This window comes from Oryza brachyantha, chromosome 4, assembly GCF_000231095.2.
Source record: "Oryza brachyantha chromosome 4, ObraRS2, whole genome shotgun sequence".
NCBI classification, from domain to species: domain Eukaryota; kingdom Viridiplantae; phylum Streptophyta; class Magnoliopsida; order Poales; family Poaceae; genus Oryza; species Oryza brachyantha.
The window spans coordinates 19,710,253-19,722,477 of NC_023166.2; the positions used below are offsets into that span (position 1 = coordinate 19,710,253).

The following is a 12,225-nucleotide window of genomic DNA, read 5'->3' on the forward strand; positions in this document are numbered from 1 at the left end:
CCTCTACCCCCGGCCATCCCAAAGCTGCTGCTGCTACTACTACGCTATAGGTAGGTCCAATGGACCAACTCGACTTGCAGGCATAAACTATGGTTTCCATATTCGCGTGTACTACGGAGTATTACTCTACTTTACTTTACCACATGCAAGTGTGCACAAACAAGTGTATATGTACTCCATACATTCTACTCCAAATATATTTATTTCTAGGATTTAATTATTATATCAAAACATAAGAATTTGTAGTACTATTTATGTTTTTCTCATGAATCACTTTTCATTCATTTCTTATTTTATCTCCACTTACTGACCACTTATATTTATTCGTAGTTTACTAAATGACATCATGGTTTTTTAATCTTAATCTTTGCTAAATAATTAAGGTTGCGTTCTTTGTTAGGTCTAATAATCAACGCAAAAAATGTAGTAGGGATTAATATATGATTAATTAATTATTAGTTATAAAATATAAAAAATAATTTGATATAATTTTAAAATAACTTTTCTAAAAAATTTAAAAACGCACAATTTATTAGTTTGGAAAACCTAGGTAGTAAGAAGGGGATAACCGGATAAGAGCTCGGTCTAACTAAGGTAGGTTATGCAGAGATATTGTTACACATTGAACGATGCGAACCGTGCAGGGAGAACTACAAGTTCGCATTGCATGTTAGTAGCCGTACGGAAGTTCTTTTGTTCATCAAATCGAGACGTGTTTCTGTGCCAAAGTGCTCACACGATGACCATATGGAGCTAGCACAAAAGCTTTGCAAAGTGATCAACGAAGTGTGGTTCAATCAAAACGATGATCTACCGTAGCTCAGAATGCAAACCACTCCATCTTTCTCCTTTCTGGCACCATATACCCAGCTAGCAACGTACTATTACTCCTATTTCCTGGACAACAACAGAAAATGTCATGGACACTGTTTGTCCAGCCCTGTTTATTGCTGCATACTACTATGCATATCTCCTGTCTCTTGTCTGAACTCTGAAGCATATATAGCTGCGTTGTGGCAGAGCTTTTAAACATGTATAGGGGAGAATATTCGTACTGAAGATATCTTTCCTAGTACGGCGTTCACAGCGCCAACACGAACACCGGGTCGTCTCTCGCTTCGTGCCAATCTCGATCAGGCTGGTTGTAGCTTTGCTAGGGTCTTGTTGGAGAGTCAACAACTCTGCGTGTATGCAACTATGCAAGGCTGAGATACAGGAGTGCATTTTTTATGGCCCCGTTTAGTTTTCAAAATTTTTTCCCCAGAACATCGGATCGAAGCTTTCGACATATGTATGGATTATACTTTGAAAAAACTAATCGTATAGTTAGAGAGAAATCATGAGATGAATTTTTAAGTCTACTTAGTCCATGATTAGCCATAAGTGATATAGTAACCAATATATGCTAATGACGAATTAATTAGGCTCAAAAGATTCGTCGTGTAGTTTTCTGGCGAGCTATAAAATTCATTTTTTTCATTTGTATCCAAAAACCACGTCCGACGTGACACCAAAAAATTTTCGAAGGCCATGCATGGATCCCTAGAAAGCTGCAGAATTTTCCATTGTTTCTCTTTGTTGTCTTCCATAAAACAAAAAAATAATAATACACTGGCTATATTGACTAGGTAGTGATGATGGAGGTGACTGAATTCGATGAAACAATGCGTTGTGGTGGATCTGGATTCTAGAAATTTAAGATTCAAATTACAATTTTCATAAATTTATAGTACCTCCATCCTAAAATGAGTTCATCTTCAAATCTCTTGTTTATCCTACAAAGAATTTTTTTTTGGAACAAATTTTGTCTTAAAGTTTGGTAAGGTGGGTGATAAATGCATTGTGATTTGAAAAAATAGAGAACACATACATTTAGTCTTAAAATGTGAAGGATATTATAGCCTTTTTAGTTTTGCATGTATGTGAGAAATAGGTTGAAAATTGAGATAGAGAGAGAAGACGTGAATACCTCATTATTTCACTTATAATAAGAAAAATGACATTAGTATAAATAATTTATAGGTAAACCTTCTGCATACATGTTTAAAAAACAAATGTCGTAAAGTAAAATATTATAAAAAGATTCATATTTTACATTAAAATTTTTAAATTCAAATTTAGCGTATAAGTATCAATATAAACGAAATAAGGAGGGCAACATCTACTAGAAGTTCAAAAATCCTTAATATATTATACTTATAAAATATTGAGCTTGGTCGATTATTATAGCATCTACACAGCGGTCATTGTCGTTTGGTTCGTAGCTAGAAATAAAAGAGAGAAAGTAGTACTATATGTCATGAAAAGAGTGGCAATTAAGTTGTGCAACCTTGTCGGTTTCATGGTTATGTGAAATGTAACGCAAAGTAGCATTGATCATGATGGGTTACATTATTCCTAGGAAAATTACATACGCAAACAAAAGAAATGCTGAACGACCTGTTCAGTGTTCACATGACTAAACCAAATTCTTGTACAAAAGGAATAAGTTTCTATCTTTCCAAGGCGAAAAGGATGCCGCGGCACATAAAAAGTGTGGATGTTGCAAGCAAGAAAATGGAGCCAACAGTTGGAAGAATTGACAAGCATCAGAAGCGTGCCCTGAACTTTCACTTAGGAGTCATTTTACCGTGCTAATTAATCTGAGTCACTAATTAAAAATAATATTTTAGTACTTTGTTAATTAATTAATTAGTAGTATGTTGTAATTTATTTATTTATTTGCAAATAAAATGGTAATACTTCAAGGATAATTTACATCATTTCGTATGTGTGTGCATCCGTGATGACGAGGCTGTGATCCACGGCGGAAAGAACATAATACGTATATGACTTTTGGCATCTGCGACAGCCCAAATAAGTTTTCTAGCCTCATAATTAAAAAGACGGTAATACCCCTCTAAATTTCTACCGCTCATAATATCGTTGGTGGTATAATTTAATCATAACCATTCGATAAAAATAGATTAACGCTGTTGATTAAATTATATTGCAAGTAGAGAGCATCCGAAATGGGCTCTTCACTTGAACGTGCTGTTTGCAACGTAGTAGACAACACAATTCACTTCTTAATAAAAAAAAGGTGAGGACAAAAACCAATCTCTCACGGCGTACCAATTTTGCCCTCTATTAATCAAGTGCAGGATTGTGCCAAGACATTGGCGTGGGGACCGGCTTATCACTTTCCCTTTCGAAAATGACATTGAGATAGATAGCTAGATAGCCGACCTTTTTAAATTTCTTTAAGTTTTTTTACAAACGTGCAAACAAATTACACGTTAATATATTAGCATGAAAGAGTTTGAAATATAGACGCCCTAGATTAAATAGACCAAAGGTAGGGACCCGGAACAGAAACGTTGGCCAGGCCGGGCAGCCAACTAGCTAGAGAAAATTTCTCCAAGTTATGAAGAATATCGTCTCAAATTTGTGATTGTGGGGATTCTGACTTCACCGTTCTGTCCGAGGTTGATATAACGTCTCAGACCTGGTACAAAAACAAATCCATAGGTGATTTACCACTATAGAAAGGAATATACTTCATCGTCCTATAAAAAAATTAGCATTAAAAATGTGTTCAATGATACAATAACTTCTCTACCTATATTCTTTCTTCAACTAATCTCCTATTTAATACATTCACCTGTTTCATTAACTCAACAATACAACCTCTGTGTATTAATTCTACATACATCCTTCTTACCCGTTTAATTCTACATACATCCTTGCCACTGCCCAACAATGGTGTAAATACCTACCAGTAGACAAATAAGTATTCAGTCTTTTGCACAAAACTACTACAGCAGTATATACAGATATGATACTATTGTATTGAAAGAGATAAATGCCCAGAAATTACTATTAGCTCCGTCCCGCAATAAATTTATCTATGTAGCTTAAATTTGAGCTATATGCTATACTTATTATGGAATAGAGGTAATAATATCATTTGAAAACATATTCAACACTTCGCAGAGAACCATTGAAAAACAATTGATCAGAGAGACACAATTTCACCCACGACTATCGCTATCAGAATATCAGATACCGACTAAAACCAATTTAATCCAAAGTCTAATACACTGTTGGATAGATTAGAAGTTGAGATTTGCTCAAGTTCAACAAAAAATATCTTGAGGTATTGGTACAAAATCGTTTTTGGTCGTTCGATCTAATAATACTCATCCTGCTCAGCTAAATTCAATGGTAGGAAACGATTTAGTACCGTAAGATACTGGTATCTCAAAATACTTTTTATTGGACCAAAACAAATATTAGAAGTTACCATCAGTACGTTCTTCTCCAAAGTCAGACAGGCGAGAAAACTAGAACCAAGTACCATTCATGTACCAGCATTAGAGTTTGGATCTGTAACGCCATATGTGCAAGCACAGACGTGCGCCTGGTTGACATGAGTAGTACTAGCAGACACAGTAATTTTCTTGTGTTAATTTCCACGGGCTAATTAAGCGATCATACATATATAAGCCTAAACAAATTTTGCCCATAGGAGATGGCTGCTAGTGTTAGCTATGGGGCATTTTCTTGATCGCTGACCGCTCACCTTCCAGGTTGTCTCGTCGCTCTTGAGAAGCATTTGGAATTATGGGTGATGCCTTTGATGGTTCATGCCACGGGCTATGGTGTTGTAGATGCAATGTAGCTGTGACTGCTGGGGAACATATGGTACTGTTTGTGCATGTAATGATCAGATTTTTCTCCAGTGAAGCCAGCGAGAGACAGGACGGTCTGGAAACGGTAGTGAAATTTCTTGACCTTACTGATATCGTTTCTAAAAGCTAATAAAATATAATACGATCCTTTTTTTTTTATCAATTTTGTTTGTAGAATTTAGTTTGCTTAATTTTATTAGTGTCATATTAAAGTTATCACTAAATATTTAAATTCATACATATGAAAAACTCCTTACCGTTGTCATAAAAATAGAAAATATATCATTTCCTACCGTTTTCATCCTTACTTAGAATTAATGTCCTCGAAATCAGTAACTAGATTTTAACTTTGAATTCATATCCTTTTGAACCAATCTGTTTTACTATAACCTTGTCATACGGGGTAGTTTCAGCTTGATGACTTATGCTTATATGTTAAAATTGAAATGTTTGAACATAAATTTAGAACTAATTTTGACTTTTTATCATTATAATTTATGACTTTTATTTTTAGATGGTTAAAACACATGTATAAATATTCTACTTATAAAATATTTTTTAATTATTGATAAGCCTACTTTTTAGTAGCAAAATGAAGAGGCTTGTTAGTTCTACTTGTAAAGGTAGGTTGTTGCTGGCTTGTTGGTCACATAGCAGTACTACCAGGGTTTCACTTACCGCGTAAACCGCCAAAACCACGGTACCGCGCTCCCGCGGATCCCACATGGTAACCGTAAAAACCGCAAAACCGTGATAAATTTGAATCCAAAAAATTTAAATTTAAACTCGCGTGGTTTTCGCAGCTTACCGCACGGTTTTGCACGGTTACCGTGCGGTTTCGCGCAATAACCGCGGTAAGTAATTGCTGAAACATCGCATGAAAACCGCGGTAACCGTGGTTTCCCGTGCGGTTTTTGCGGCCGAAACCGCGGTTACCGTGAGGAGACCGCGGGTGTGATGTGATGTCAAATGAAAAAAAACTTTAAAAAATCTAAAAAAATACATAAAAAATAGAAAAAAATATTTTGTGACTTATATTTATGACATAGGAAAAATATGATATGTTATAGGGAAAACAAGAAAATTTTCACGTGACCTTTTCTAAATTCTTGATATTGCAACATAAAAACATACACCGTCATATCATCCTTCACCAAATAATTCACAACAATAACAAGTAACAACAACTTCATTTTGATTGTTGCGTTACAACTATACCTACTATCCATTATCACGGATAAAACTATTATGTATGTACTAACATTCACGTATAATTTTTCTTCATACATATTTTTTATATATCCATCGACATAGTTGTATTTCAACATTATGTAGCCTAGTGTAAATTAATAGTGACTCAACACAAAAGATTCTTAATCATCTTCCTATGAAATATTACTTGCAATAGGCTATTTTTTAATTTTGTTTTCCGAAATTCTCGTTTATGATTTTTAATTACACCGAAAATATATTTTTTTCATAAATTTCTTTAACGAAACTACACTATATATCAACTTATACAACATATATTTTTTTCATTAAATTTTCTTAAAATTTTTATATTCTTCTTAAATTTAAACTCGATTACCATGGCTTATCGAAGCCGTGTCCTCCGCGGACCACGCGGTTACCACGGTTCCGCGGGATCGTGAACCCTAAGTACTACTAATAGATGTCAGGATGTCAAGTACTATGGCAGGTGGCAGCGTAGTGACTAGGAGTTCTTGACTGAGAGATCGAGAAGGCATCCCGGTAACAAGAAATGAAAGAAAGATGGAAAGAGGCCTAGATATGCACGTACGTACCCAGTCTAGCAAAGATGCTGGTACTACTGTGGTAAATAGTAGTACTACTACTCCAAGATATTAAAGTTTTATCCAAAGTTTTAATTCCTTTTTTCACCGGGCGTAAAGTTTTTTTCCAAGCGTGCCTTGACCTCGTACTACAGATATGCGCCATGATCATACTCTACAATTTACTCAACTATTTATCGGGTGATAGAAATGAACCGGTTTTGGCTCAAAAGGAGAGTTAATAAATAGTACGACAGTAACCGCCCGGTCATCGTAATTATGCGAATCGCGAAAACGTCGTCCAGTAAAAACGCTGTTTGAAAGGCCGAGGTCGAGCTACCGTTATACTACGATGCGTGCGTCCCAAATACGTAGCAAGGGTACACGCGAGTACGTGACAGGCCATGCGGCGGAGAGCACCACAGACCCAGCTCTACTAGATGACGGAAAAGCCTCTCGTCCATGTACCATGTAGGCGGCCGGCCCCCCTCCCTCTCGTGCCGCCACCAAAAGGAGGGTAGGAGACGAGCGGAGAGAAGACAAGCAGCAGCAGCGACCGAATCGAATCGAATCCAAGCGCGAAAAACCACGGCCCGCCCGCCCGCCCGCCCGGATCAGGGGTCCCGTTCGGTCGGCCGCGGAGCGCTCCACAAAAACATGCGTCTAATCCCGCTCCGCTAATGAAACCAAAACATGTGTAAAATCCCACGGCGAGACGCGCCGAGGAGGAGGAGGACGCCGCGCGCTTTATAACCGCGAGCCACCACCACCACGCCTTTCGCTCTCGCTCGGGCCGCCGGCAGCGCAGCGCAGCACAGCAGCCAGCCAGCGAGCGCTCGATATGTTGTGTTGTGTGCTGCTGCTACGTACGACGACCCACTACTTCTTTCCCTCCCCTGCTTTTCCCGTCCTCTGGCTCTCTCCTCTCTCTCTCTCTCCTCCTAGGTTAGCAGCGGCTTTGCCAACGAGATAGATAGGCAAAAGAGAGTACTTGCATAGCCCAACAAGGCAACACCAGCTGCTGCTGCCCCCTTCTCTTTCTTTTCTGCTTCTTGCTCGTCTCGTCTCGCCTCGCGTAGCTCGCTTTCTTTTCTCTCCTTTTCCTTCCTCTCTTTCTATCTTCTTCTCCAGTGCCGAGACGCAACGAGGGAGGGAGTCGAGAGGCATCCGACAGACGGGCCATGTGGGACCTCAATGACTCGCCGGCAGCCGAGGGGGCGCCGCTGTCGCCCTCCGCCGACGACTCCGGCGCGTCCTCGTCCTCGGCCGCCGCCGTGGTCGAGATACCCGACGAAGCCGACGACGACTCTGCCGCCGCGGCCGTTGTCACGCGCCAGTTCTTCCCTCCGGCCGTCCCGGGCGGCGACCCCGCCCCCGGGACGATCGCGCGCGCCGGTTGGCTCCGCCTTGCCGGAGCCGCGCCACCGGCTGCTGCCGCGGGCGGCGGCGGCGCCGCCGCCGCAGCGTCCAAGAAGAGCCGGCGCGGGCCGCGTTCCCGCAGCTCGCAGTACCGCGGCGTCACGTTCTACCGCCGGACGGGGCGGTGGGAGTCGCACATATGGTAAGCCTCCTCGTCTCCTGCTCGTCCTTTCCGTTTTCGACAGCTCGACGGAGGAGAAGAGAGAGAGAAAGAGAGAGAGATGCAGTGGGAGCAAAAGAAGAGCAGCATGGATGGGTTTGGTATTGGATTCGTCTTGTTTTGGGCATTTCTTGCTTCTGCTCCTTTTACCTTTCATAGCAACATCTTATCAAAGTTATTCTTGCCATACTCTCTCCTCTCTCTCTCTTCACTCGCCCTTCTTCTTCTTGTTGTCTTCTCTCTCCTCTTCACCCCTTCAATCCTTTTGTGCAATGCAGGGATTGTGGCAAGCAGGTCTATTTGGGTAAGTTTCATTCATGTCCATCTTGTCCATACCCATACTTGGGAGTTCGTACACGCGGCCTCGCCAATTGGAGCCGTTTTCTATTGCGCGGTTTCGATTCCTCACAATGGCTGGTCTTTGTGACGACTGAATTGCAGGCGGATTTGACACCGCTCATGCGGCGGCTCGGTAAGTTCAATTCAATTCCTCGTCTTCCTCCGCTGACTATTATTCCCTGCTCGCCCAATCGAACCCGCCGCTGTCAAATTCCAATCATTGTTTCACTTCCCCAATTGCAGGGCCTACGATCGGGCGGCGATCAAGTTCCGCGGCGTGGAGGCCGACATCAATTTCAGCTTGGAGGATTACGAGGATGACCTGAAACAGGTAAGAGCGATCGATTATTATCCGCTCTTTCTTTGTTTGCATTAGTTGCCACAGTTTCGGTAGATCATATCACTGTAGCTGCAGGATTAACGAGAGATTATTGCAGATGACCAATCTGACCAAGGAGGAGTTCGTCCACGTGCTCCGGCGGCAGAGCACGGGGTTCCCCCGGGGAAGCTCAAAGTTCAGGGGCGTGACGCTCCACAAGTGCGGGAGATGGGAGGCTCGGATGGGGCAATTCCTCGGCAAGAAGTATGCTCTCATGGATCATCACCAACCTCGCGTTTCTTCTTCTTTCGTTCGCTCGTTCTTTTGGCCAATCTCCCCTCACCGGCTTCTGGCCTTGGTTCGCTGCAGGTACGTCTACTTGGGACTGTTCGACACCGAGGAGGAAGCTGCCAGGTAAAATTATTGGACCGCACTGTGCGTGCGGCCATTGTCACCGTTGCAAGTTACGCTCTGGGTTGGATGGGCGAGCGAGCGGCGATGTGATTGATGTTTCTTGTCTCTTGACTCGACGGCCAGGGCGTACGACCGGGCTGCCATCAAGTGCAATGGCAAGGATGCGGTGACAAACTTCGATCCAAGCATTTACGCCGGGGAGTTCGAGCCGGCGGGTGGGTGTTGCTTACTGCTCATGGTTTGGTTCTAGTAGGAGCCACAGTGTTGGCTGCTCCGTTGTGGACTGCTCATCTGGACAAAATCCGTCACTGTGCAGCAGCGGCCGCGGGTGACGCCGCCGAGCACAACCTGGACCTGTCGCTGGGGAGCTCGGCGGGCTCCAAAAGGGGCAACCTTGACGGCGGCGGCGGCGGGGACGACGAGAGCGCCGGCGGTGGCACGGGCCCTGACCAGCGCGTGCCCATGGCGTTCGACCTTGACTGGCAAACGGCGGCGGCGCGGAGCACCAAAGCAAAGGTAGAAGCTTTCCGCATCAGGCGTTGTCTTCTCCCCACGAAATAAATAAAAAGGGGCTTAAAAATTCCTCGTTTTTCTTCCAGTTCGACCAGAACTCGAAGCATCCCCAGATGCCCCCGGTCCTGCAGGTCTCCCACCTGCCCTTCAGTCCCAGGCACCACCAGGTGGGTAGCAGTAGCACTATACAACTCCACTTGCTGCAGAATTTCTTGCTGCTGCGCGTGCATTTCACCGGTACCCGCGAACTGATGAGTTCTTGTCGTCTGTGCTGCTGCTAGCAGTTCGTGAGCAATGGCGACCCGGGGACAGCGGGAGGCCTGTCTCTGACGATCGGTGGCGTGGGCGGGCAGTGGCCTCCCCAGCAGCAGCACGGCTGGGGCAACGCCGGCGGCACGAGCTGGCCGCTGCCGCCGCACCCGGCGGCGCCGCCGACCAACGCCGCCGCAACCGCGACAGCAGCTGCAGCATCATCACGATTCCCACCCTACATTGCAACGCAAGCCTCAACCTGGCTGCAGAAGAATGGGTTCCATTCCCTGACCCGACCCACCTAAGGTGATCATCAAGAATTCAGGATCACCGCATTCATCGTCTCATCATCGATCATGGCAAATTAAGATCGATGGAGGTGTGTGTCACTGACGCAGGGAAAACTCAAATGCTACTACCAGCCAGAACAGCTGGATGCTATTCTTTTGCTCTGTTTTTCTTTCCCCTTTTCCTTTTCCTTTCTTTCTTCTTCTCTGTTTCTTGATTGGGCGAGCGAGATGGATCTGATCATGATCATGAATGGGACACACAAGTGGGCATGTAAATGAGGAGTTTCCTAGAAGGCGAGAGAGATTGGCTAAGCGTCGCCTCAAGCAGTGTATCTTTTGCCGTTTCGCCACTTTCCTTTCTTTTCTTTCACCATGGCCAACAACAATGACTTTGGGTGTCAACATCACAGCTCATTTTGTTCGGTCTCATGTTGCATCATTCACTGCATGATGACCATGATTCGGGAAAATTTGCTCCGTCCACCTCCGCTTGGCCGACAACACTTGCCCTCTAGTAAGCATCCTTAAACATCCACGGTTCTACTGTTCTTCGCTTTATAAATCCTACGGAGCGCTTAGCTTTAAGCATCTGTCATGTACTCTTATCATCATCAACGGAGATGATCAGATTAACAAATATGTCAAGTCATAAGATTTGGCTTGTTGCTTTGCAAAAAAAAAATGCCATTGTTTGTCCTTCTGGATGTTGGTCTCAAAGTATTCTCTTTTTTTTTTTCTCTAAGGAGATGTTTTATGGTGCTTGGTTTTCCAAATTAAAAAGGGCATATACTACTGAGTTTGGTATCCTATACCAACAAGAATCAGATATGTGGGCCCTAGATGCTATGCAAAAATCAAATCGAAACAAACTGTTCCATGCAGAATCTTCCTAATATCTGAATTTCACTGTGTTGGGTTACTTGACATATACTAGTAACATCTTGACGAGAAACAAACAGTCATCTGGACTGGATTTGTTGGACATGAATTCAAAGCGTGGGTAAACAGCAATCTTCCAAAAAGAAAAATATATAGCGAATGTATAGACCCACCACGTACGGTTGGGACTTGATCATTTGATAAGGTACGGAGCTTTAGGTTGCTGTTGCTTCTTGCGAAAACAAAATGTTATCATGAGATTTCTTGGAATAGAAAAGAGAAAAAGGAATAAGTAGATGCATGTGTCTCATTTTTCACTCACTCTTTTATATCCTTGGAGATGCTTTAAAATGTGTTGCCTATGCACCTCCCTGAAAAAGAAGAGGAGAGAATAGTGCCGAGGGTCATGCAAGTGGGCGTAACATTTTGCTAGAGAAAGGGGATTCCTTGTTTCTAATTCGGGCATTGCAATAATTGAATGGTGGGGCGAGGTGAGAGAAAAGAGAGAGAGTGAAGTGCTGGGCAGGGCAGCACTGGGTACTCCGTACCTCTGTTCTAAAATATAAATATTACTAGTGATGAGCATAAATATTAAGAAATGCGTGAAAATTATTTCAATTGATTTAAGATAAGATAATATTAGCTAAAATATAAACAGAAATACCTGTGATAAGATAGGTGAAAAATAACTATTTTAAAATAAATTATGTATAATAGAAATAAAGAAATATTTGCTATAGGACACTTCAAATTGGACGGATGGAGTTGCATCCAGCAGCAGTTAGGCGGCAAGGGCAAAGGTTGTGTGTGTATGTATGCGGCTGGTTCGCAAAAGCGAGCTGGGCCACCACTGGCCACTGCCGTAAGAGCCAACCTCGCGGTAAAAGCCGTAGTAGCTGCCTACGGAAAGAAGAAAAAAAACCGAGTTTAATGTGGTCTGGTCCGATGCCATGTCGCTCTCCTCGGCCCTCCGAATCAGTTCGCCCTGACCGAGCTAGCTTCAGCTAAAGCTAGTTGCTGCTGCTGCTGCATCTTCTCACCGGCAACCAGCCAGCAAACGCATCGGCCGTTTCAGCCTCCTGCGACCCATTATTGCAAGCACCAGATCTCATCAGACGACTGGTCTCTTTCTCCTCTTCATCCACCTGTTTCTCGTTCAGCACTTGGCCATCAT

The 12,225-nt window shown here is 43.0% G+C and overlaps 1 protein-coding gene across 2 annotated transcripts; it reads left to right on the plus strand.

The window, feature by feature from the left end:
• Positions 1-7,284: 7,284 nt before the first annotated feature.
• On the plus strand, positions 7,285-10,811 carry LOC102711617 (APETALA2-like protein 5). 2 transcript variants are annotated; one of them, XM_040523304.1, is made up of 10 exons: positions 7,285-8,027; positions 8,324-8,349; positions 8,487-8,517; positions 8,628-8,715; positions 8,822-8,967; positions 9,073-9,117; positions 9,241-9,332; positions 9,437-9,633; positions 9,717-9,797; positions 9,915-10,811. In XM_040523304.1, the coding sequence occupies exons 1-10, from the start codon at positions 7,648-7,650 to the stop codon at positions 10,185-10,187; spliced, it is 1,359 nt and encodes a 452-aa protein (XP_040379238.1). In that variant the 5' UTR covers positions 7,285-7,647; the 3' UTR covers positions 10,188-10,811. The 2 variants fall into 2 exon arrangements, with proteins under 2 accessions (XP_040379238.1, XP_040379237.1); XM_040523303.1 differs by having other exon boundaries at positions 7,286-8,027; positions 9,434-9,633.
• Positions 10,812-12,225: the final 1,414 nt, after the last annotated feature.

Coding starts and splice junctions, on each gene's coding strand:
- LOC102711617 (XM_040523303.1), top strand. CDS start 7,648: ATGTGGGACCTCAATGACTCGCCGGCAGCCGAGGGGGCGCCGCTGTCG. Junction 8,028..8,323: donor CGGTGGGAGTCGCACATATG/GTAAGCCTCCTC, acceptor TGTGCAATGCAG/GGATTGTGGCAAGCAGGTCT. Junction 8,968..9,072: donor GGGCAATTCCTCGGCAAGAA/GTATGCTCTCAT, acceptor GGTTCGCTGCAG/GTACGTCTACTTGGGACTGT.